Source organism: Trifolium pratense, linkage group LG7 (assembly GCF_020283565.1).
Source record: "Trifolium pratense cultivar HEN17-A07 linkage group LG7, ARS_RC_1.1, whole genome shotgun sequence".
Taxonomy (NCBI): domain Eukaryota; kingdom Viridiplantae; phylum Streptophyta; class Magnoliopsida; order Fabales; family Fabaceae; genus Trifolium; species Trifolium pratense.
The window spans coordinates 8,723,755-8,749,649 of NC_060065.1; the positions used below are offsets into that span (position 1 = coordinate 8,723,755).

The 25,895-nt window shown below is 32.6% G+C and overlaps 3 protein-coding genes and 1 long non-coding RNA gene across 6 annotated transcripts; 3 read left to right on the forward strand and 1 right to left on the reverse strand.

Annotated features, from left to right (window-relative positions):
• Window positions 1-1,780: 1,780 nt before the first annotated feature.
• Window positions 1,781-4,599, forward strand: LOC123894774. 2 transcript variants are annotated; one of them, XR_006803905.1, is made up of 3 exons: window positions 1,781-2,084; window positions 2,934-3,131; window positions 3,733-4,599. It is a non-coding gene; the product is annotated as an uncharacterized LOC123894774 (long non-coding RNA). The 2 variants fall into 2 exon arrangements; XR_006803906.1 differs by having other exon boundaries at window positions 2,965-3,131.
• Window positions 4,600-14,894: 10,295 nt separating this feature from the next.
• LOC123894775 (60S ribosomal protein L29-2-like) lies at window positions 14,895-15,372 on the reverse strand. Its single transcript, XM_045944847.1, has 2 exons — window positions 15,210-15,372; window positions 14,895-15,114 (listed from the first exon to the last, which is right to left on the reverse strand). Exons 1-2 carry the CDS (start codon window positions 15,309-15,311, stop codon window positions 15,034-15,036), a joined length of 183 nt encoding a protein of 60 aa, XP_045800803.1. The 5' UTR covers window positions 15,312-15,372; the 3' UTR covers window positions 14,895-15,033.
• Window positions 15,373-16,292: 920 nt separating this feature from the next.
• Window positions 16,293-19,869, forward strand: LOC123894776 (phosphoinositide phospholipase C 6-like). Of its 2 annotated transcripts, XM_045944848.1 has the most exons (8): window positions 16,293-17,081; window positions 17,430-17,626; window positions 17,738-17,873; window positions 18,193-18,614; window positions 18,716-18,833; window positions 19,026-19,178; window positions 19,260-19,346; window positions 19,456-19,869. In XM_045944848.1, the coding sequence occupies exons 1-8, from the start codon at window positions 16,755-16,757 to the stop codon at window positions 19,750-19,752; spliced, it is 1,737 nt and encodes a 578-aa protein (XP_045800804.1). In that variant the 5' UTR covers window positions 16,293-16,754; the 3' UTR covers window positions 19,753-19,869. The 2 variants fall into 2 exon arrangements, with proteins under 2 accessions (XP_045800804.1, XP_045800805.1); XM_045944849.1 differs by lacking the exon at window positions 19,260-19,346 and having other exon boundaries at window positions 16,505-17,081.
• Window positions 19,870-21,282: 1,413 nt separating this feature from the next.
• On the forward strand, window positions 21,283-25,460 carry LOC123894778 (phosphoinositide phospholipase C 2-like). The gene is made up of 9 exons (XM_045944850.1): window positions 21,283-21,998; window positions 22,233-22,429; window positions 22,516-22,651; window positions 22,888-23,130; window positions 23,229-23,449; window positions 23,726-23,843; window positions 24,138-24,290; window positions 24,417-24,503; window positions 24,903-25,460. Exons 1-9 carry the CDS (start codon window positions 21,636-21,638, stop codon window positions 25,194-25,196), a joined length of 1,812 nt encoding a protein of 603 aa, XP_045800806.1. The 5' UTR covers window positions 21,283-21,635; the 3' UTR covers window positions 25,197-25,460.
• Window positions 25,461-25,895: the final 435 nt, after the last annotated feature.

Consider the following 25,895-nt stretch of genomic DNA (forward strand, 5'->3'; position numbering starts at 1 on the left):
CATTACGGTTGAAGCTGGCTATTCTAGCTCGAACGCGGTAATGTCCAAAATAAACATTATTCAGGGCACTTAACAACTTAGAGACATTTCTCACATTTGAGAATTTGGCAAAACCGAACGGTTCACCGCGCTTATTTCTCTTCCTGGGGACAAAAACATCTTCCAGCATGCCACATACTTCAAAACCCTTACAAAGAAGAAATTTTGATAATTGATGCGGAAAATTAGTAAAATAAAACGTGACATACCGTTTTAATTCCGTCCCGAGCACATCAAAACCATCTTCCCCATGATTCACCATCCCACCGTCACGTCCATAAGAATCTATCTCCTTCCCAACTACCCTGTTTCGCACGTTGACCTGCTCCTCACCATGAAAAGACTGCTGCAGGGACTGGTTAAGGCGCAGCGCAAATTGCCCTCCCTCACCATTCACCTTCGCATCACCGCAACACTCATTGCTCTGCTTCCCACTGCCATGAAACACCCGTCGATCATCACTCTCCCACCGCCTCCTTCCTTCCTTGCCCTGCCGCCGTTCAAATCGATCTCCCGCAGCCATATGTCGGTTCTGAGACGAAAACGAAGAAACAGATCGCCGCCGATGGAGATATCTTGATCGCCTGCGATCGCGGTGCAACTCCTTGTCGTAACGCGTCTGAAACCTCCTAACTGAGTCATGATCGAGATCGTGATGATGAGACCATGGACGATCATCGTGAAAGGAATGAAAATCAAGGATAGAATTGGTTCTACTATGATATCGATGGTTCTGCATATCCCTGTCGTTCCTTCTATCCACCTCTCGGAGCCCTTTCCGACGTCGATAACTCACCTCAGTCCAACCTCGACTATCTGCTGATTCTCCCCCCGTTTGTGCCTTGCTTCCGGTGAAGGCGGTGACCGAAACGGCGGCTCTAAGGAAGCCCTAGATGCAGCGCCTCTCACTCTCTCTCTACCTCTCTCTCATCGCATTTTTTTAAGATTAAAATTAATTCCCCCAAATCCATTTTATGAGATACTAGCGGCCAGACAGAGCGCGTTCTGTGCCTGTCTGTGTCTAACTTATATATATAAAAAAGGGTAAATAGGGTTTTACCCCCTGTAAAATAGGCGAATTTTGCTTTACCCCTGCAAAATAATATTTTTGGATTCCCCCTATAAAATGAAGATTCTATGTTAAACCCCCTAGTTGCACAACAAGACAGATGACATGGCAAAATCTTGACGTGACATGGTGAAATTTATTATTATTTTTATTTATTTTTTAATTGCCACATAGTTTTTTTTTTTTGAAGGAATTGCCATGTAAATTAAAGTGACACATGGATTAATTATCTATTCATTCACTAGTGGAAAAAACACTTTATAGAAAACTTCTTAGGCCGGTTAGCGTTGCCATCCGACTTAAGAACACGCGCGGTGGCAATTTCGTAAATAAGTTCAATCTTTTTAGGTCGGTTGTGTTTTCAACAGACTTAATAAAGAATAAAAAAATAATATCAAGTCGATTGTTGTTTAACAGACTTAAGAAACCTTCTTTGTTAAGCCAGGCTTCCCTCACCTGACCTAAGAAGTATATTTATTTTTGACAAATTAAATTATAATGTGTGGCACACGGGAAGTCCCTTAATATTAAAAAAAAAATCTTATTTTTTTTTTTGTCAAAGAAAAATCCAAATTTTTTTTTTTTAAATAAAAAAAAAAAACAAAACTAACAATGTTAAAAATTAATAAATGCGATGAATCAAAAACAAAAAAAGAAAGAAATTAACAATACGTAGAAAGTTTCTAGAAACAAACTGAACCCTTTTTCTTCCTGGAAGTTCAATACACAACAATCTTCTTCTTCTTCTTCACTGCAATTCATCACCTTTTTCACTGCACCTTCATCAAATTTGAACCCTTCATCACCTTCGAAATTGGTAAAGCTTGAAACCCTAACTTTCATAGAAATTCAACTGCTTCATTCAAACTTGAAAGAATGAACCGTTCCCTTCGCTGCAAACCTGGGGGTCTTGCTCCTCTAAGCGGGGACAATTCAAGAAGAATTAAGAGACGAACCGTTCCCTTCACTCATTCATGTATGTAAACTTTAAACCCTAACTTTTTATTTTATTTGTAGTGAGTTTTCAATTTGTGTTTTTTTTTGTTGAACATTTCAATTTCTGTTGTTATTTCTATGTTTTTTTAATCATTATTATCATTATTAGACCAAAGAAATAGGATAACTTATGATACAGACCAAATTGTTCATATCCTTAGATGCATATTAGGTGTTTGATAATTTCCTAAGTGGTGTTATGTGAATCTTTGCCTGGGTAGATTGAAATTATTGCAATCTTGTTGTGTGGCTGTGAAGTAAAAAAAAAGAGTTTTTATTAAATAGAACTCTAAATTAACTGTATTTGGTTAACTTTCGTGTTGATTTCTGAATGGGTTTCTGCCCTCAATCAAGTCCTTCTTTCAGTGATATGATATCTCGCTAGTTTGTATCATTTTGAAACAATAGTTTGGCTGGCAGTTTGTGTTTTAAATTGGACTAGGTGTAACAAATTTATTTTTGGATTCACATTGTATGAGATGTCATAATGAGATCCAAAATTTTAGTAAGTTGATTAAGGGTGTCAATTTAAGGTAGAAATTAAATTAAAGTCATTGATGTTTCTGTTTGTATTTGGTTCAATTTTATAAGTTTTTTGATTAAGACACCGCTGATGGTTTTGTGATTTTTCGGAATCAGTTGCTAGTTGTAGTTTTGGTAGCATCCCTCTGTAGCACAAACAATTCTAATCGAAGACATCTATTACTTTGATTTTACGTAAAAAAATATGCAAGTTTGTTAGGTGGTTGTTAAGAGTTGTTTCCATATACCAAAAGAAATGTTCCTAACACATAATTATTTCATCATCTATCTTCTATAATGTTTTCAGTTTGTTAATTGATTGCGTTAAATTCAACAAGGTTGCTGATTTTGGACTGGCAAAGTGGCAGTCTAATGGACTAATGGAGACACCAGAGTGGAAACTAGAGTTATTGGGACATTTGAGTACACTACTACATTTAGTAAGAGTAGTTATAGAGACGTTTGAGGCATGTAACTGTACTTCCAGGAAAAGGCTCTGATAGAGGTACATTACTACAATATCTCCCTCTCTGTTATGGGATCCATTAGATAATGATTATCTACTAAGATTTTTTGTAATAACTAATAAGTATCATGCACTGTTTTAAGTTTAGTAGGACTTGTATACTTGATTAAGGACTTTATGTTGATTGTTTGTCTCTTGCTGTAATAATGGAAGAAACTCATGTGCCACTTCTTTTAGACTTTCAAGTATGTTTTCCATTTGAGATTGAAGTCTGTGTGTTTGTTGAAATGCCATTTAGTTTTGTCGAAACGTTGCTTTTCCGCTCTAGGTGTATGGTGTAGAACCATCTGAAAGTGCAGTACTGAGATGGAGGGAAATCATGTGATTTTACAACTCTGAATATTTTTTTCTAGTCTTCATTCTTTATGTGAATGTTATTGTATTCATGGAAGATTAAAAGTCAAGAAAAACATCCAAGACTCATTTGTCATATTGTTTTAATCAATGTATCACATTCACAGTATATAGGCGTAAATTTATTATATGCAACCAATACTATTATATCACATTCACTACACTTAGTCCCGTTGTTGATTATTGGTTTTACTGATTACTTTTTCCGTTTGCATACATTTCAAAGGAAAACATCAAATCCAAGGGATTCGTGCTGGTATCATTTCGCCTGTCTTGGAAGTTGATCTCCTAGAAGAAGTTATTCAGGTAGCTTGCAATACTAATACATTGGTATTCAATTATCAATTATGATCAAGAAAATCCACCTCAAGCATTAGTGAAAGAAGCAATTGTTGATGAGAGATTTGAGCTATCTCTTTTTTTAATCATCTTATTTTAATTATCATTATATTTGTTGTGGTATTATATTGCTATTGCAAGTTTTTAGTTTGATAATGATTAAAACTTTTGTAACATTGTTGATAGTGGCATGTTTTAAGAGAGAAGACTTGTTCTTGTGATGCATTATATATAGTCAATAAGTTAATGTCTTTAACTAATGTCTTTGATTGTTTTACATTCCATTCACTAAGCACTTCATTCAGTGGTTATAATTTCAAAATCAAGCTTGAATTTTTATGATCTTACTTATTTTCTGTGTATATTGCTTTGAATTATTAATTAGCATATATTGAATAATGCTAGGAAAGGTTCTTTAGAACAGTATTTAAATTAATATTTTTAGAACGCAATTTTTTTTAAAAAAATTTGCCATGCTTTTTAAGTCGGGTGAAATATAACCGATCTAATAAGCTGTTTCTTAGGTCAGTTCCAAATCTGTGTTAACAACTCAATACTTCTTATGTCGGCTTTTCTTAGGTCGGACGCGAAACCGACTTAAAAGGTCACTTTAAACTGACCTAAGAAGTGTTTTCTTAAGTCAGGTAATAACCGACTTAAAAAGTCAAGACTTCTTATGTCGTTAACTGTTAAGACAGGCACGGAACTGACTTAAAAAGTCATTTTTAACCGACCTAAGAAGTGTTTTTTCCACTAGTGATTTTTTTTAAAAGAAAAATCACATTATTAAAATTCATCTCTTCTTATTTCAAAAATAAAAATAAAAATAAAAATCATTTCTTCTTCCATTTTTCGTCATTCTACCACAAGGTTGCACAACCATGGATCTACTATATAAGAAAAGAAAGTACCTATGAAATTCCTAATTTGCCCCTTTTTCATTTTTTGACACATAATCAATTCAGGGTTATTTTGTGTCTTTATTAAAAAACGTTAGTAGAAAAATGCTAAAAAATTTTTTAGTAGGAATCGAACCCTTAACCTTTTACTTACAATTCTTATTAGATTTACCACTAGGCCATATGAATTAATTTGTTATATTTTTGGAACCAACATATAATCAACATGAGTTAAGTTAAAAGAAGAAAGGGGAAGTGTTTATTTATTTTTTCTTTTTTATAATAAGAGAGTAAAATTCATGTACAAATAAAAGGAGAGATTCAATGAAATTCTTTATTTCAACGTCATAAGTGCATTATACCAAATAAGACAACAAATGTATGTTTTTTTTTTTTACAATATAGAGGTACATGGTGTTGTTTCCATTTATTTATGATATTTTATTTGAGTTCAACCCTTTCTTTAGTGTAATTTTATCATTTATTGTTTATGTTTCGTTATTTTAGATTCACTCAACTTGATTTATGGACTTCAATCCAATATTTAATTAAGTTAATTTTCAATTTGTAGTTCAACTCAATAAATTTAATTAATTTAATACAAGAATATGGTGGGAGAAAAACTCCCGTAAAAAAATGGTGAGACAAAAATAATAAAAATTGTCAGTTACCTCAAGAGGATTATTCTCTACAGTTGCGCGTGAATGATACATTTAGTTTAAAAAAAAAACAGTAAAAATTAAATACAAAGTTGAAAATAGTTGAAAAATAAATGACATTTTTTAGAAGTTTTTTTTTTTTTAAAGATTTTTTGTTTTTGATATAAGGACTAATATTTTTTTTAACAAACTAAAATGAGATGTATTAACATAGAAAACCTCCCCAACACAAGACGTACCGAGGTAGACTACAAAAGTTTACAAAGAGTCAGAGAAACAAAACCATAAACAAATCACACAAGAAAGATATAATAAGAAAGATATGACTTTCATTCTTATGAGATTTTTCTATGCGGAAGAAAATTATTGGAGAAAAAAAAGGACTAAAATATTATGTTGACTATTTTTTTTAAATAATTTTACGGGTTATATTCAAATTAATACGGGAACCTAATTTTTTGGATATATCTACGGGTCTTATATTTTTACTCATATATTAGTAAAGTTGTTTATTTTTTTTTTATAATTTTACAAGTTATAGTCATATATTAATATGGGGACATAATCTTTCGTGTGAATTCTACGGGACCTATGTTTTTCTTTTTTTTTAGACTAACAACAAACAATATTCATTTATTCAAGTAAGTAGAGTACGTGTGAATCTGCACTGAATCTGAACCGGAGCAAATCTGCAAATCTGAACAAAACAAACATTGTACTACAACGGAATTAAACCGGACACCGTACCAAGACGCGAACTCAAGACAAAAAAACTCTGCACTAAGACGAGATTAAAACAACATCAAACAAGAACAACAAAAGAAAACTCAAATGAAACATAAGAATGTATGAAAAATCACTTATTTAAATAAAAAAAAATATAAAACAATAAAAAAGGGGTGATTTTAGATCAAAATTGATCCAAAATCACCCCTCATTGAAAGATGAACAAAAATAAAAAGCAAAAAGTAGGGTTTACTATGTTGTTGTTGTGGGGCTGCTATGAAAAAGCAAAAAGTGGCATATGTTTTTCCTCTTATTAATAAGATTTCATGTTCTTTAATAATTTATGTAGGACTATATATATTTATACTCATCAATTAATAAGATAACATTTTTTTTTATTTGTACGAGACTTATTATTTTAATCATATATTAATAAAGTTGTTTATTTTTTTATAATTTTACGGGTTATACTAAATCAAATATTAATACAAGGACCTAATTATTTTGTTCATTTTTACGAGCCATATTTTTTTTATTAATATATTAATAAGGTTGCTCATTCTTGACATATATTTATACTCATGCATTAACAGAAGGATATAATCTTTTGTGTGATTTCTGCGGTGCTGCTTTTTTTTTTTTTTGAACAAACTAAAATGAATTTTATTATTAATAATGAGTCCTGATTGACACAAGGTGTGCCAAACAAAACAACAACAGTTTATATCATACACGTACGCAGGGCCTATGTTTTTACTCTTATTAATAAAATTTACAGTTTTTAACTATTTTTTGTGAACTTAAATTTATACTCATATATTAATATATGATAACCTGATCTTCTATGTGGTTTATGCGGGACCTATGTTTTTTTACTCATATTAATACGATTAATACGTTTGTCCGTTCTTTTATAACATATACGGAACCTATAAAATACTCATATATTAATATGGAAACTTTTTTTTTTGGGATTTATACGGGGCTTATACTTTTATTTATATATTAATTAAGTTGTCTATTTTGTTTTACAATTTTACGGGTTATACTCATATTTAATACGGTGACCTAATTATTTTGATGATTTTTGTGAGACCTATATTTTCACTAACATATTAACAAGGTTACCTATTTTTAATAATTTTAAAAGGATATATTTATACTCATATATTTAATACAGAGACCTAATTTTTTGGTGGTTTTTACAAGGCCTGTGTTTTTACTAATATATTAATAAGGTAACCTATTTTTCCATAATTTCTACATTATCATTTATATTCAAATATTAATACGGAGACATAAGGTTTTTTTGTGATAGTTTTACCATTGTTCTTTTTCTATTTTTTTTACCAAATATTATATCTTTATATTTTTTTAATCTTTTAATCTACTTCCCAATAAATTACTATTTTATCTTATCAAGTGAAGTTTTCAATTTTTTACTATTTTTTTTAGACCTATATTTATAATTATATATTAATACGAGATCCTAATCTTTTGTGTGATTTCTGGCGACTTATGTGTTTTTTTTTTGGTACATGGGGACCTATGTGTTTTACTCATATTAATAAGTTTGCCCATTCTTTTATAACATCTGCGGGACCTATATTTAAACTCATATATTAATATGGAAACTTTTTTGTTTGTGTGGTTTCTACGGGACTTATACTTTTAATTATATATTAATTAAGTTGTTTGAAACAAAAATAAAATAAAAATTAAGTTTTCTATTTTTTTTACAATTTTTCTGGTTATACTCATATTTAATACGATGACCTAATTATTTTGATGACTGTGGCGAGACCTATCCTATATTTTCACTAACATTTTAATATGATTGCCTATTTTTTAATAATTTTTACGGGACTATATTTATACTCATATATTAATACATGGACATAAGTTTTTTTTGTGATTTTTCAACACCTATGTTTTTACTAATATATTAATAAGGTAGCCTATTTTTTTTCTTCATAATTTCTACATTATCTATATTTATATTCCTAAATTAATACGGAGACCTAAAGTTTTTTTGTGATGGTTTTACCATTGTTCTTTTTCTATTTTTTTTTACCAAATATTATATCCTTTCATCTTACCAAGTGAGGAGCGGCAACGCCGCGACTCCCGTGCGGACGCACGGGTGTCCTGCTAGTTCCTAACAAAGCATTGACCACCATTCATTTTTCCGACATGAAACCACCACTTTTCGATCCGTTCTTCAAGCTCTCACACACTCCGGCTTGGATTTTGTACTCCTGTTCAAGCCACCACCATTCCTTTACTGTGTAGCTTCAAAGACGTCGTCGTCGACGCCGCCATCGGTTCAGGAAAAACCCTTGCTTTCGTTATTCCACTTGTAGAAATTCTTCGACGCAATTCTTGATTGATTTCACGAACAAGGCGTTGGAATGGAACTTTTCGGATCTGAATCTGTGTGCCTTTTTTACTCCGTCGTTTGCCTGAGTTGATTTACGAGCAGCCTTTGTTGCTATATGCTTCCGAGGAGCCTTTTCACCTTGCGAGCTATTTGCTTTGTTGGTGATGGTGATGAGTTTTTCCTTTCTTTTTTTTTCACTACGCGATGGTGATGAAATTGATTAAAGGGAATGATGTTGTTGAGGATATTAATGAGAAAGTGGAGATTGAGAATTTGATTAAAGGGAATTTGATGACGAGAGATTCTACATATAATAAATAATAAATAAAAATAATAATAAATTCCACATATGCGTGCCACATCAAGATTCTGCCATGTCATCTGCCTTGTTGTGTAACCAGAGAGATTTAACATAGAATCTTCATTTTATAGGGGGGAATCCAAAAAAATTATTTTGCAGGGGGTAAAGCAAAATTCGCATATTTTGAGGGGGGTAAAACTCTATTTACCCAAAAAAAACATGCATTATGTTATGGTGAGTTTGTTAATAAAAGATTTTCGCTGCTAAAAAAAATGTGTCTTATGTGAGTTTGTTAATAAATTTTTTTTTATGCTAAAAAAAATCAAGGATATTGTTGGTATTATGAAAAGTCTACACCAAAATTTTTTGTATCTTCTTTATATATAGTATAGATATATCAACAATTTTTTTTTTTATATATACTCCCTCCGTCACAATTTGATTGACATAGTTGACTGTTGTGCACTGTTCACACATGTTGCTTTGACTTTATTTTTCTACTAATAAACAAAAATAAATATTAGCATATAAGATGTTGTTTGATTCGTCTCGATGAGTATTTTTAAAATATAAATTTTTTATAATTTTTACTATTATACATTTAAAAATATTAATCGTCAAAGTTATGCATCGGCATGCGTGAAATAGTCAACTGTGTCAATCAAATTGTGACGGAGGGAGTACATAATTTTATCATCCATATCCTGTAAGGTTAAATATATTTTTATTCTTCTAAATATATTAACTTTTATTTTAAGTTCTCTAAGAATTTTCTTCAAATTCTTGTCCAATTAAACTTTTTAATTTTATTCCGTGTATAAAAATTCACGTATCAAATGTGAAATGTCTTTTTTTTTTTATGATATATTATTTTAAAACCTTAAAAAGAGTGTGTTTGGATGAGGGATTCTAGAAATTCAAAGGATTTTAAATACTAGGCAATTCAATTGAATTTCCTTGATTTTTAAATTCCAATGTTTGGATAAAGTGTTGAAATTCCATCAATTGTAAAATTATTTGTTTGGGTAATGTAATTGAATTTCCTTCATTTAATTTTATTTATTTTAATAAAATCGACCCTAAACCAAAAAATTGGCCGAAAAAACCGAAAAAATCGGCGGAAAAACTTAAAATCGGTCAAAAACCATAAATCGGCTGAAAAACCTAAAATCGACTATAAACCATAAAATCGGCCGAAAAACCTAAAATTGGCCAAAAACCATAAAATCGGCCAAAAACCCTAAAATCGATAGTAAACACAAAATCGGCTGAAAACCTAAAAAGACCAAAAGCCCTAAAATCGACTATAAACTCTAAAATCAGCTGAAAACACAAAAAATTAATCGAAAACCCAAAAATCGACCCTAAACCTAAAAAATCGGCCGAAAAACCTAAAATTGGCAAAAAACCAAAAATCGACTATAAACCCTAAAATCGACCGAAAAACTCAAAAATCGACTATATCCCTAATATCGTCCGAAGAATGGGTTTATAGTCGATTTCAAGTTTTTCGGCCGATTTTGGGGTTTATATCCGATTTCAGGATTTTGGATCGATTTTAGGTTTTCGGCCGAGTTTTTGGGTTAACGGACGATTTTAGATTCTTTGGCCGATTTTTTGGATGTTGGCCGATTTTGGGTTTTCAATCGATTTTTGGTTTTTCGGCCGATTTTTTGGGTTTTCTGCCGAATTTTTCGGGTTGCCGACCGATTTTAGGGTTTATAGTTGATTTTTTGGATTTTGGCCGATTTTAGGTTTTCGGCCATTTTTTGGTTTTTCGGCCGATTTTTTGGGTTTTCAGTCGATTTTAGGGTTTATAGTCGATTTTTGGAATTTTGGCCGATTTTGAGGTTTTTCTGCCGATTTTTTGGATTTTCGACCGATTTTAGGGTTTATTGTTGATTTTTGGCCTTTTGGCCGATTTTAGGTTTTTTCTGCCGATATTTTGGATTTTTAGCCGATTTAGAGTTTATCGTCGATTTTAGGTTTTTCGGTTAATTTTAGATTTTACGATCAATTAGTAATTTTTAAAAGTTTATAGAGAAGAAGGAATTTCAAATTCTTTGATTTTATGTGTCATTTTGAAATTCTCTAAATTTAACTTGAACAAAATACTTCATAAATTTCCATCATTTTGAAAATTCTTCAAATTTTCATCCAAACAATGGAATTCACCTCAAACTTGAATTTCCTCAAAACATTACTTTACCTCAAAAAATTCTCTCATCCAAACACACTCTAAAATATCACAAGTTTAATAATTTATCTATTTAATGATTTTTTTTAATGTATTTATAATTTGAAATTAAAGATTAAATTATTGATAAGAAAATATAATTTAGATAGAAAATTTAATTTGCGGCAAGAGAGAGAAATTAATTACAGAATCCAAATAAATCTTTTTTTTTTTAAAGTTGGGTGAGAATGGTTAAAAAAATCTAAATAATAAATTCATAAGATTTACCCTAATATCCGTAAAAAAAAAAAAAGATTTACCCTATAATAAATGCCATACAGCTAATATACAGCTAATAAGATTTTCACCGCTTCCGTAAAAAAAAAGATTTTCATATCTTGATGAACAAGTATTACCGTTGAGACCCTAACAACTATATATATAGATATCTGATTTCACTGCAAATTACAACCTTAATTCATTCTTCTTGTTATTTTCACACAGTCATTAGCGACACACAACATTGTTCCATCGCCATCACGACTCACGGTTCGCAACGGAGCAACAACAACACCTTACGAAAATGTTAACATATGTGGAGGTGGTCAAAGTTGAACCATGGAATGATGATAGTGGTATGAAAGACATGGTTATAGATGATTTTGATTTCATGGATGCTTTCGATATGATACCCATTTGTGGCAATGGCACTCTCTTTTCAAGATTTTTGTTCGCAACACAACAACAGCAATCTAGAGTGCAGCAGCAGCAGCAAAGTGTAATTGGAAATGGGGGAGCAACAACAAAGAAGAAAGATGATGATCATCCTATGATCACATCTACAAAAAGATTTTCAATTAGAAAAAAAACATGTACAAAAAAAAGATCATCAACAAGGATAAGAAAGATTCCAAATTGGATGAAGGATTATGTACTCTTCTTCTAGTCTAGAGATTCATTCTCAATAAATATCTATACTTTATGTAAAAAAATTCTTATCTTTTTTAATGAAATCTTTTGCAAATTTTTATTTTTAGATAATCCTATTTTAGTTGCATATACTTACTTTCTTTCTATAGATAGTATCGTTTCAATTAAACAATCCACATCTACAAAAAGATTTTCCATTAGAAAAAAAATATGCACAAAAAGATCAACAAGGAAAAGAAAGACTCCAATTTGGATGAAGGACTATCTACTATTCTAGTCTAGAGATTCATTCTCAACTTATGTAATTTTCTTATCTTTATATAAAGGCAGCTTCTTTATAGAAAGACTCCTATTTTACTGAAATCTCTTGTAGTTTTTATTTTTGGATAATCCTTTTTTTTTTTTTCATATACTTTTATTTAGATATCTTCTGTGGTTGATTCTTTAGATATCTTCTACATTCATTCCAATTAAACAATCAAATATATCATTCAATCCCAATATTTCATTACTTCGGTAGATCAATTCCTAATACTTTGGGTAAATATCATAATTAAATAACTCAACCAAACCATTCATTCATGTTGAATTTGTAATTAATTATATGGTTTTTCTACTATGTGTCAATTTGTACACAATATATAATCTCCCGTATCAATAATTTATTCCCATTTTCCACGATTCATATATGTAAATCCACCTTTTATTATACTAGTTTTTTTGTATTCAACTTACTCTTTAGAGTTTTATTTTTATTTTTTTGAGTTAACCATCCGGTTCCGATTCCTAGGGGAAGGGTAGTAAATCGAAATTCGGCGCGAAGGAAGGCTAGTAATTCAAAATTCGGCACGAAGAAAGTAAACCGAGAAAATTTTTCATTTAGGAATCGAACTTGGATTCTCCGTCATTTGATAACTTTCATTAAACACTTGTGTATAATGACTTATTTACTACTCTTTAGATTTCATTTAAAGATAAAAAAAATTGGTCAACTATTGCAAGTTTTGTCAATACTTAATTGCTGTCCAGACAACCTGCATAATCGGTCCAACGTAATGCAAACATTCTCAACACAATGACAGTTATGTTAATGCGACTCAACCAGATATAATAAACCGTTGTGTTGTTCTCCATGATAACGCAAATTAAATATTAGCAAAGAAAAATAGTAAGTTTCTAAACATGTATTTATAATATTCTTAAAAGCAATTCAAAGAAAGTTGAATAGTGAAGGCTTTTATTTTGGTGGTTAGTAATTGAACTATACCCTTTCCTCCACCACCGTCCACCAATACATAAGGATTTAAAAATCAACTATCTTTTATTTTGGTGGTTAGTAATTGAACTATACCCTTTCCTCCACCACCGTCCACCAATACATAAGGATTTAAAAATCAACTATTAGTATTTCTTCTTGTATTTGGACTAAACCGAACGTGACAAGATAGGACTCATTACCTTGACCCCAAAAACATTGTTTTACTTATCTTTGTATTTCATAGACAAATAATTTGCTAATGGAAGCGGCGGAAGTTGTAAGAGTTTACATTGCACTTCCCTCTCATTGTTGTGAGGAGTTTCCTGAATATAAATTTGGAAGTTTGCAATGGTTAAATCATCATAATGGTACGAACTTAACATAATTTATCTCTTGGCGGTCAGTGGTCACAATGCCCCCTCGGTGAAGAGTATGAACCTCAAGATAATGGCCAATTTCAGTGAGTTCAAAAAGATGACCTGCTAATGCTTCTTCATCATTTTTAGAAGCCAATAACCTTGTTTTCTCCACTTAAACATTTTGACAAGAGGAAGCACAAAACATATTGAGACAATGCATATCATGGATTCCATTATTGCATGAAAGGCAAAGTATTTCCACAAATAATTTTAGGGGACTTAAGTGAAATTAGCTTATAAACATATCATGTCATAAGCTCATTGAAAAATAGGCTTTTCATAATACACATCATGTGTTTCTGCAAAGGAAGAAATATTAGGGACAAACTTCACAGACACACATTGCAAAGCATTTCTATAATAAATTTAAGCAGCTTATGCAAGTTAGTAAAAACAGCTTCATTTTTTTAATGCAAAAACAGCTTCACTGTTTTGACAATCATATCTCATGTTATTTCATAAACACCCACAAATATTGCTTTGAGCTACATTAGACTTTAGAACATCAGTCTTGGTTTTTAATTATCACCAAGATCACTGTCTACCATCAACATCTATTAATTGGAATAGTGAAAACTAGAAGAAACAAAAAACAGCATCTAAGAGCTCAACACACTAGGCAATGGATGGGAGCGGCAATTGGGTCGAGAATAATATTACAAGGGAAAAGCTAAACCATGGTAATGAAACATAATAAACTACTACAACCAGCTGTAGATCAAAATGAAAGCCTATAAGATTCTTTGTGAACAATGAGGAGCAAAATTAAGGGAAAGGATTTTTCACCTCAAAGAGAACAAGAAAAGCTTGAGTTTTCATCACAGTTTAGATTAACAAACACTAATTTAGAGGAACTAAAAAATGTACATGAGAAATGTGAAGAGTACTAGAGGGTAATTTTTTCCTTAAAAATACTATGACTAGTAAGTTAATAGTTGTAAGCCTCTTCTTCACATCCAAACTCAATCAAACCATGGTGATACTACTAAGCCTACGTTTAGTATCATGGTGGCAAAATGCTACACTCTGTAACTTCTACAAAATCACCCTATATCAGCGTGATTATAAGCAACTAAATACTATTCGTTGTGATCAACTAAAACATCAACTAAATATTATTATTAATTAACAAAATGCTACACTCTGTAGCTTCAAATCACAGTATATCACCATATTCATCGTGATACCAAACATACACTAACATATAAGGCCAGCAACTAAATTTAGATTAGCAAGCATATAGCGCAATTATCGTAATCAATCGGGTAGAACCAAAAACTAGTCAATAGAAAACATGAACATAAGGATCTAAGTTTTGATCAAATAATAACTGTCAACAACAGAGTAGTAGTGCATTTTAATTGAATTACACAAAAATGAAAATACTGTCTAAGATAGTTTTGTTTAGACATAAATCATTAATCAGAAATATGATCTTTACTATTCTTCAACGGCGACTTCACCATTTTTCTTGTTGTGCTTTCTAGCGTACCTCTGATTCCTCAGAAACTTAGGATCCATCTACAGTAATCAATCGATAACAATAAACTATTATTAACTAACAAAAAAAAAAAATCGATAAAAAATGAAAAGTGAGAATGAATACAACAACATACCCCTTTGGTTGAAGTGTGACGGTGCCTCTTTGGCTTTTTGATGCCATTCTTGTGTGCTTTGTAAGACTGGTTATGAGCAGTGTGATTCTTCGACTTCGCCATCTCTCTCTCTGCAATTCACGGAAAGAAGCGAACCCTAATTCGATGGACGCTTATATGTGTCAGGTAAGCTTGGGCCTTCGGGTGAGGCCCATATATTGGAATTGAACAAGATGTCTAACCTTTTTGAGTTCTACTTATCGCACCCCCGGCATACATGCGCGCTTCCTGATATTCCAAATTTATCCCTCTCGCTACTTATGATGTGAGTGAGTGTGTAAAACTGCCAAAATTGAAAAACCACAGTTGGCATTCTAGGATGCGGGCTAGTTCACCATAAAAAAATTAATTTTTTTTGTCCCCTTCATCTTATAAGACGGTAATACTATGAATTAAATTGTATTAATATTGAGAGATTACATAGAACATTTATAATTAATATTTGTAATTATATATGTATCTTTTTCATTCATTGAAAATTCAATACATTCCTAATCTATTTTAAGCAAATCATTGACGTATAGAGATTACATTTTTTTTTCTTCCGTTTCTTTCTCTCTCCACTGATCATGTCAATCTCCATAAAACTGATGCACCAAATAAGGAAGTAAATTATACACATAAAGAAGTTGAGTTTGAGTATAAAATACTGTCACTCGCTATTTAGAGTGCGAAAAATGCTTGCATCCTAGAAAGCGAAAGGGTTAGTTTGGTCGTTTCAGGAGGTGACCGAGGAATTTCAGGGGATGACCAAGGTAAGTAAAATTTGACTAAAAAATTGTTCCGCTCAAGAATTGAACCAAATTCTCCCAAAATCTATTCTTAGGTTAAGCTCATTAACTACTTGAGTTTAATATTTTGGTTAAGCTTATCGACCACTTGAACTCAATGACTTGGTTAAAATCCATTTTATCAAGTCAAGTTCTTTTATCTGATTAAAAAAAAAAGTCAAGTTCTTTTAATAAAAATAAATAAATTAATATTCTACAAGACCAATGACTTTCTACTTTCAATATTTATATATATATTTTTATTTATTTTCACGATTCCATATCACCCACCCTCCCCCACAACATGATACCAGAGTTGCCTGGTGCTTCTGTTCTTTCTTTATTTATCATTATTTATTATTATTTATCATTATATATTGTTGTTGTCAACAAATTTAACATAACTAACATTTTTTGTTTGGCCGGACAACAAAATGTATGCAAGTTGTGAATTAATAAAATATATTTTCCTATACTTCGTCAACTATACATTAGTACATTTTTATATTAAGGTCTTCATGACTCCATTTTTTTTCAATCCTCTAACCCCAATAAAAGAAAAAACAAACATTTTTTGTGTGTGAACTAAGATTTTACTTTCTTTTCTTTGGGTTTGATCACATTCTTAAATATGTGTATAAGTATTATTCAATCAAGATCAAGATCTAGCACATAGAACAAGGTGTTAGCCATTTCAAAACAGAGGATCTCTGTTTTTTTTAAGGGAAAAGTGAGAATGAAAACAAAGATCTTCAAGTTGGTAGAATTTCTGATAAAAAAAGGTAAAGTGAATAAGGAAGAACCACCTTATGATCTTAAGGAAGCTTTTACAAAGTTTACAAATGGTGAGAATCACATGTCAAAGGATCAACTACTTCAATTCATGGTGGAGTATCAAGGAGAACAAAATTGCACCTTGTTGGATTTGGAACCAATTTTTGAAAAGCTTTTGCAAAATGGAAGTTCTAGCAATGAAAGTACTAGCAATATTGCAGGACTTAGTTTGGATAAGTTCATCGATTTTCTGCTTCTTGATGATTTCAATGGTCCTTTAAAAAATGAGGTATGCACTTTCTATGTCTTTTTGAATATTAAGAATTTGAGGATGAAAAGTTATGCTAATGTGCTTTTGTTCATTATAGTTTCTACTTTATTTTTGAGAAAAATTATATTTTCTTCTACTTCTACTTTTAGTTTATTTTTTTCTTTTCAAAAAACTATTTGAGTAATGTGCCTTGCAATTTCTTTTTTTTTTTATCAAAAAATTATTCATTCATTTTTATTACTACAGTATAATTTTTTTTAAAAAAAAAACAAAAAAAACTGCTCTTTCAGTCTTATAGTAAAAATTGACTTTTTAAATTCATTAAAAAATTAATTAATTTTTATAGTCATGACATTGTGATTGCAGGTACATCATGATATGAATGCTCCCTTGTCACATTATTTCATGTATACAGGACACAATTCCTACCTAACTGGGAATCAATTAACTAGTGAGAGCAGTGATGAACCAATTATAGAGGCTTTGAAACAAGGTGTACGAGTAATTGAACTTGATTTATGGGCTTCAACTAAACATGGTGGTATTAAAGTAGTTCATGGAAGGTATAATAATATACTAGGCTATATATTAGCTGTATATTAGCCAAAACCAAAGTATTAGATGAATATTGCTTACTTTCTTATATCTTATGGTCTTACTTCTTGGAAATGCAGGACTCTTACCACTCCTGTTCCACTAACCAAATGTTTGGAATCCATAAAGGAACATGCTTTTGTCAAATCTGATTTTCCAGTCATTCTAACTTTGGAAGACCACTTAACACCAAAACTTCAGGCTAAATTTGCAGAAGTAAGCACTTATTGTCAATCACTCTCTACCTATGATGAAACACTACCACGAGTCATGTCATGTCATGGACACGGACAACAGACACGTCACGTCACTTATACATGTTACATAGCTCTGAATTCTCACTTATATCTTATGAGTTATGACTAATTTGCTATAGAAGTTGATTGAATGTATATGTGATGGTGTCGGACACCAGAAATAATTTCGGTCTAAAGGGTCGTGTGACATGTTACATAGCTCTGAATTCTCACTTATATCTTATGAGTTATGACTAATTTGCTATATTCATCATGATTTCATTTTTCTATTAATGCAGGTGGCAGTTCAAATATTTGGAGAAATGCTCTATTGTCCTCAAACAGATTTTTTGACAGAATTTCCATCACCAGCATCACTAAAAAAAATGATAGTTATATCAACTAAACCACCAAAGGAATATCCTCAACCTGATGGTGTCAGCAATCAGGTGCCAAATGGAAGTGAATCATCTGAAGATGAAACATGGGAATTGCAAGATTCTATAGTTAAACTAGACAAGGAAGATATAAATACAAGTGATTACAAATCAAACCAACAAAGTCCGCGTGAATACAGACAATTGATTACAATCCATGGTGGGAAATCAGAAGGTACTATGAAAGATAGACTCAAAGTTGATGATGGTAAAGTTAGAAGGCTAAGTTTGAGTGAGAAGAAACTCAAAACTGCTTCTGAATCTCATGGAGCTGACCTTATTAGGTACCTATCAAACTTACTTCAAGATTACAATTTCTACATGCTGAATTAAACCTTCCATCTTGCTTGACATAAATAATGATATGCATTTTTATGCTTTACAGGTTCACACAGAAAAATATCCTCAGAATTTTTCCTAAAGGAGAACGCGTAAAATCCTCAAATTTTAGGCCGCATTTAGGGTGGATGTATGGAGCTCAGATGGTTGCATTCAATATGCAGGTTGGAACTTGGAATCCTGTTTTTGGTATAATTAGACAGTTCAAATATATGGCCAATTATGTTCAGCAGATGGTTAATGAGTATGGCAAGGTGTCGTATGTTATTAACCGTCCGCTGAACCTAATTAACCACAATTTTCAGGCATTGTCATATTGCATGGTCTGTCTTACAGGCCTTTTTTTTCGATGACAGGGTTATGGAAAATCACTCCGATTGATGCAAGGGATGTTCAAAGCAAATGGAGGATGCGGTTATGTGAAAAAACCTGAATTTCTAATTCAAGAAGGGGCAGATAGTGAGGTTTTCGATCCTAAAAGAACATTGCCGGTGAAGCAGATATTAAAAGTGAGTATACTCTTAATCACTTAACTAAAAGGAAATTAAGTTCTTTCATGACATGAATATTTTTCATATTGATTACAAAAGGTAAAAGTATACAAAGGTGTTGGTTGGAAGTCAGATTTCAGTCGAACACACTTCGACCGATTCTCTCCACCAGACTTTTACACAAAGGTGAGTCGGTACTGCTCAGTTGCATAGTTCTCCATACATTTTGTAAATTCATTTGGCTGATCATGTACATTTATCTTACTGTTTGATCATATATGAAACATTGTGACAGGTTTGTATTGTTGGAGTTGGAGCTGATTGTACGAAGAAGAGAACAAGAGTAAAGATGGACAATTGGTATCCTGTTTGGGATGAAGAGTTTGAATTCCAGTTGACTGTTCCAGAGCTAGCGTTGCTTCGGATCGAAGTAAAGGATAAAGATCAGACAAAAGATGATTTTGCTGGACAGACTTGTTTGCCTGTATCAGAGCTGAGATGTGGATTTCGGTCTGTTCGTTTGTGTGACAGAAAGGGAAAGGAATTGAAGTCTGTCAAGCTATTACTTCGCTTCGAACTTGAAACTTTATAGACATTGTAGTTATATCATTAATCTAAATATAATGTCTTTTTGTTTGGGTCATTGTAACATATTTATCTTTTATCTTCAGCTGCTTGAAATAGTATTGTGGGCTTTAATATGTTAATGTTATCTTTTTTGCTCCATCATCAAGATTAATTAGATTACAAAATTACCCCTAAACCTCACTGGGGCAAAGCCCTGCTCCAAGTCAACCCCACAACAAACGTTTAGGCCAAGCCTGAAGGCATGTATTACTGATTGTGCTAGTTTGACCCTACCCATTTGTCAGTACATATGAGTCATGCTCAACAATAATAAAATTGATCTTAACTGTTGATCAGAACAGCTAGATGGTCAGCTGGCAGTCCGTTGAGCGGGTGGTTGACGGCGGATCGAGCAGCTGATCCACGGAGGGGGTTGTACCTGCAGGTGCTCCGATGCCAAAGTTAGAGAGGGAAAGAGAGCAGAGAGATACGAGAGAGATAGAAAGTAATTGAGTGAATGAATAGTGTTACCTTGCTCTCCTGAATAGGAGAGCTTATATAGCCCCCCAGCTCTGGGCCAAAGGTCCCTCTTATTAGGCCTTATTGGGTTGACCCAATAAGATGGACTGCCAATATATTCCCCTTAGATAGTGGGAAGGGCAATGATTTGCTCCTATCTTGGTAGAGGGGTTCTACCATGTTCTGCTGACATAAATGTGGTGGGGCAAGCCATTATGGACTTAGAGAGTATGATATTGGACTAATTCTAGTCTAGTCCATAACAAAAACCATACTATATGAATTAAGAACTTTCAAGATTTTACCAGGATATTTTGATTTAACAATGATTATTAGCATAAACAAGTTTTTAAGGTGGACGTTGATCTGAGACCAGAAAGATGTGATATATAGGTTTGGAAAATGTGAATTTGTGATGCCATACCCTCTAAATAAGGAAATTGGTGCATTGATATAGGTAGGTAGGTGTCTTTCTTCACAGCAACAGCTTCTTCATAAGATGGTGCATCTTAGTGATTGGTATATCAATGTTAAAGCCAAAAAAGTTGGGTCCAACATTGTTCTTCACCAAAATACTTCATACTTAATTTAGTGTAATAATTTTCACATTAAAATTTGTAGCATATGGAAAGATTAATACAAAAATAGTACTGGTATAAAAATTAATTCCAATGTGTTGTTACCACGTGCAAAGTAGTTCAACAATCATATACATAAACGTATTTGGAAGCACGTTTTGTAGCATACACACATGGATGGAAATAGGACAATACTATATATCTACCTTATCATTACTACTATTAGTATTTCTTTGAATTTAAAAAACATACCAGATAGGCCGAATATTCATATTGTCTTAACTTGAATCTAAAATATTTGAAAGAAGTTGAGTTCAATTTCTGATAGGAACAATTCATGATCAGACTTCACTTATGTTGCAGCCGAATTTTGAATCACGGATCTCTTATCTGGTTTAATTAATAACAAAAATTTTCTGTCAAAATAAAAAATCTAATAATCCAAGCAATAACAACTCATGAGTCATGACATTTGATCTTACTTAATTCAATCCAAGAATGCCACGTGCCTCAATCCCAACATTTTGAAGGAATTGAATCAATGTACAGGTTGCAGCATGGGACCCAATACAGCTCCCGACATAATTTTTCTTGTATTCTTTGATTGCCAACAAAACAAGAAACGTATCCATTCTCCTTCACCTTTCATCAATAATCCCTAATTAATTAATTAATTAATTAATTAAAAAAGAAGATTATCCTCAACACACGATCCACACCAACTCCACGCGCTTATAGTTAGTTAGTTAATTAGTTATCATCATCATCATCATCATCATCTTATAGACACAAAGAGTGTTGTTTCTGTGTTATGTCTGAAACAAACAAAGAAACAAAGAAATCTGAGAAAATGTCTTCTAAACCCAAAAAACAAACTTACAGCGTTTGTTTTTGTTGTCGGCGCCGGTTTAAGCTCGGCGTATCGGAAGCGCCGCCGGAGATAAGAACACTTTTCCATCGTTACTGTGATCAAAATGGGATCATGACTGCATCTCATCTCACAAGGTTCCTTATTGAGGTCCAGAAAGAAGAGAATATCACAGAGGAACAAACACAAGCTATCATTGATAGTCAGAAACATTTGAGTATCTTTCATCGTAGAGGTCTCAATCTTGAAACTTTCTTCAAGTTTCTCTTCAGTGATAGTAATCCTCCTCTTGTTCCTTCTCGTGGGGTAATAATCCTTTTTTAGTGATTGATTCAGTTTCATTTTGGTTAATTTAAGTTTAGATTTGTTAACCCTTTTGGCTATTTAAAAAAGGGTTTAATTAATTTCTATATTTGATTGAAAAAAAAGGAAACTTTATTGGTGTTGAATTGTAGATATGTGTGATTTTTAGTATGAATTTTGTTTGGTCTGATTATGGTATTTGTTTGTTTAATTAATGTTGTTGTGTTAATGTTTCAGGTGCATCAAGATATGAGTTTACCATTGTCTCATTATTACATACACACTGGTCATAATTCATATCTAACTGGAAATCAGCTTAGTAGTGATTGCAGTGATGCCCCTATTATCAATGCACTTCAGAGAGGTGTAAGGGTTATTGAGCTAGATATATGGCCTAATGCATCCAAGGAAGATGTTGATGTTCTTCATGGAAGGTAACAATTAATTATATCTCCGGCAATTTGATGAAGATTCATCCATGTATTTTATTAATGGCAAATAAAATGATGCAATCCTGCAGGACATTGACGACTCCTGTGGCGCTTATAAAATGTTTGACATCTATTAAGCAGTATGCGTTCGTCGCGTCAGAATATCCTGTTGTAATAACCTTGGAAGACCACCTTACTCCTGATCTTCAGGCCAAAGTGGCTCAGGTTAGTTACATGGAATTCTGTTCGGATTCGAAATGCTTACATTCTTATAGTTATAGCTGACAGTTGATACGAAACATTGATGTAGATCGACTTTGATATGATTTATTGTTAAACGTTGTTGCTACTCGGTAACTGAATATAGATTATAATTTGTAACTAATGTAGACTTTTCGATGAATTCCGTGGCGCATATTCACAATAGTGATAGCTGATTGATAGTTCTGTTTAAATTTTAGATGGTTACTCAAACATTTGGAGACATACTATTTTGTCCTAGCACAGAAGGCTTGAAGGAATTTCCTTCCCCTGATTCACTTAAAAGAAGAATCATCATATCAACCAAGCCACCTAAGGAGTACCTTGAGGCAAAAGAAGGAAAGGAAAAGGAGGATCCACCGAAGGGAAAGCCTGCAGATGATGAAGAAGCTTGGGGCAAAGAAGTCCCTAGTTTGAGAGGGGGTACCATAGCTGATTACAAGGTCCGATAATAACTCAATGTTGTATGTAAATTGCAAAGACATTTAATTTTGTATGCGAGATTGGTTGAATAATTTTTATTGTTTGCCATCTTAAGCAGGATGATGACAATGATCTTAGTGATGATGAAGATGATGACGAGGAAAAGTCGCTACAAGATGGATCGGATGAATATAGACGTTTAATTGCTATTCATGCTGGGAAACCTAAAGGTGGAATAGTGGAATGTCTCAAAGTGGATCCTAATAAAGTGAGGCGTCTAAGTTTAAGTGAATCACAGCTCGAAAAGGCTGCTGAAACATATGGAAAAGAAATTGTAAGGTATTGTCAAATGTTTCCAGTTAGTTCTCTTGAGTGAATTCATTTCCATGTCCTTGGCCACCTTCAGTTTGATCTTGAACTTTCTATAACTCTTTGTAATGAAAATGTAGTCCGTTATGTTTTTTAGGCGCCATATCCAGTGGTTTTCTCATTCTTTTAAATTTGAAATAAATCAAAAGCATTTATATCCATTTTAGATTTCGAACAAACACATTGCAGGATGTGTTCTTTATTTGGAAATGAAATGTGAGGTATTGATTTCCTGATTGTTGACAGGTTTACTCAGCAGAATATACTGAGAGTGTATCCGAAAGGTACACGCATTACCTCATCAAATTATAATCCGTTAATTGGGTGGATGCATGGAGCTCAGATGGTTGCATTTAACATGCAGGTATCTTTTCTTTTTGGCAAGCATCAAACTAACTTCTAACAAGAAACCTGTGAGGTCTAGCAATGTTACTGATTGAAAATTTTGGGCAATACTTTTAAAGGACGAGTTATAATCATTGTTTATTTGATGTATGTTTCTGTTTTGACTTTCCTTGTGGCGAGGATGTGCGATTTGATTAACATTTCCTTTCTGTTGTATCAAGACATTGTTAATACATAGATTCAAGTTCAACATCATTGAGATCATTAAAGATTTTCACTAATTTGTTTTTGTTGTGGGTGGTTTCCTTGGCAGGGGTATGGGAGATCTCTTTGGTTGATGCAAGGAATGTTTAAAGCCAATGGCAGATGTGGTTATGTTAAAAAACCAGATTTTCTATTAAAACCTGGTCCCATTAATGAGGTTTTTGATCCTAAAGCTCCTTTGCCGGCGAAAACTACTTTGAAGGTAAGGGCTATACTTCCTGGAAATTTGAGTAGTGAATTTTACAAGGGCTGTGTCCATCATCTGCCTCATTTAAGAGTCTCCAGACTAGATTCTAACTAAGGCCGTGCTTTTGTTACTCTTAATTAGGTGACTGTATATATGGGGGAAGGATGGTATTATGATTTCAAGCATACACACTTTGATCAATTCTCACCTCCAGACTTCTATGCAAGGGTAAGATAATCTACAGGTCTTTTTGGATTGACTGGTATAAACACTTGTAAGACTGTTTGTGAGAGGTTATAGAAATAGCTTATGATATGTCCATAAGCTGTTTTCAGCTCATTTCCATAAGCTCTCTAAGATAGCTTACAATAACAGTTTATATGAAAACAATTTGATTTTGTTTTATCTTTTGTTATGGAAATAACTTATAGATAAGCACTTATATGATAACTTATGTCGTAAGCACTTAATTAGATTGTTTATCCAAACAATTATGTTCAGTTATACATCTGTATGTTATTTTCTATCGTTTCCTTGCATTCTATTACAAATGAACCATGATAAGTGAAAACTTCCCTGTAGTTCTTATATCATTTCAACTCTATTTAATAATCTCTGATTATGCAGATTGGGATTGCTGGTGTCCCATTTGATACTGTTATGAAAAAAACCAAGTCAATAGAGGATAGTTGGTTGCCTTCTTGGAATGAGGTATTCGAGTTCCCACTTTCTGTTCCGGAGTTGGCGTTGCTTCGCATAGAAGTTCATGAGTATGACATGTCTGAGAAGGATGACTTTGGTGGGCAAACATGTTTACCTGTGTGGGAACTAAGAAGCGGAATTCGAGCAATTCCACTTCATTCCCGCAAAGGTGATAAATACAACAATGTAAAGCTTCTCGTGCGCTTTGAATTCATCTGATTTTGTGTATCCTTTGTTCTATATTTTGTACAGCAATTACAATATAATGCAAGAGTCTGTATGTAGCTGTCTAGTACCATATATTGTTAAGTTTGGATGAATTTTTTTTTTCTTTCCCTTTTGGTATTTACTCGAATATCTAAGGGTGTGAGAATAATCTATTGGTAGATGATGTTGATGTTGTCTATACCAAAGAGTGTGTTTCCACGGATTTTGAGTGATGTTTTTTATTAAGAAATAAAGATGTGTATCATTGCATTGTAAGGATTGTAAATACTCTATATTGAAGGTTGTATTGTAAGTAAATCATATACAAATTTAACCGCAAATCCTCCTTAAAAAGGAAGGAGCCAAATTGCCCCCATGTCGCATTCCCTTTGATAAAGAAACATCTTCTGCAGGTTTACCATTCACTAGATGCTAGATGCAAGATTCACCCACTTATTTATCTATTACTCTGTCTCTTTATAAATGTCGTTTTATGTCGAGGGAGTCAGATAATAATTTACAATCAAGGAGATATGTTGTCAATTGCATTTGCCCTAAATAGTGTCGATGCATCGCGACACGGAGACAAGCGATCTAACATAGTAATTGCTGGGGTGGGATTGGTAGCTTAACTGGTTAAGCTAGTTGAGTTAATAAGGAGTTGAAGGTCTAGGGTTCAAGTCCTGACAAGGAGAGAAACTAACATAACAT

What these genes read in the sequence shown, in the direction of transcription:
- LOC123894775 (XM_045944847.1), bottom strand. Translation starts at nt 15,311, where the DNA reads ATGGCGAAGTCGAAGAATCACACTGCTCATAACCAGTCTTACAAAGCA. An exon ending in GTCACACTTCAACCAAAGGG is followed by an intron (nt 15,115 to 15,209) that starts GTATGTTGTTGT and finishes TGATTACTGTAG; the next exon opens with ATGGATCCTAAGTTTCTGAG.
- LOC123894776 (XM_045944848.1), top strand. Translation starts at nt 16,755, where the DNA reads ATGAAAACAAAGATCTTCAAGTTGGTAGAATTTCTGATAAAAAAAGGT. An exon ending in TGGTTGCATTCAATATGCAG is followed by an intron (nt 18,834 to 19,025) that starts GTTGGAACTTGG and finishes TTTCGATGACAG; the next exon opens with GGTTATGGAAAATCACTCCG. An exon ending in CACCAGACTTTTACACAAAG is followed by an intron (nt 19,347 to 19,455) that starts GTGAGTCGGTAC and finishes ACATTGTGACAG; the next exon opens with GTTTGTATTGTTGGAGTTGG.
- LOC123894778 (XM_045944850.1), top strand. Translation starts at nt 21,636, where the DNA reads ATGTCTGAAACAAACAAAGAAACAAAGAAATCTGAGAAAATGTCTTCT. An exon ending in CTCTTGTTCCTTCTCGTGGG is followed by an intron (nt 21,999 to 22,232) that starts GTAATAATCCTT and finishes TTAATGTTTCAG; the next exon opens with GTGCATCAAGATATGAGTTT. An exon ending in GTTGATGTTCTTCATGGAAG is followed by an intron (nt 22,430 to 22,515) that starts GTAACAATTAAT and finishes GCAATCCTGCAG; the next exon opens with GACATTGACGACTCCTGTGG.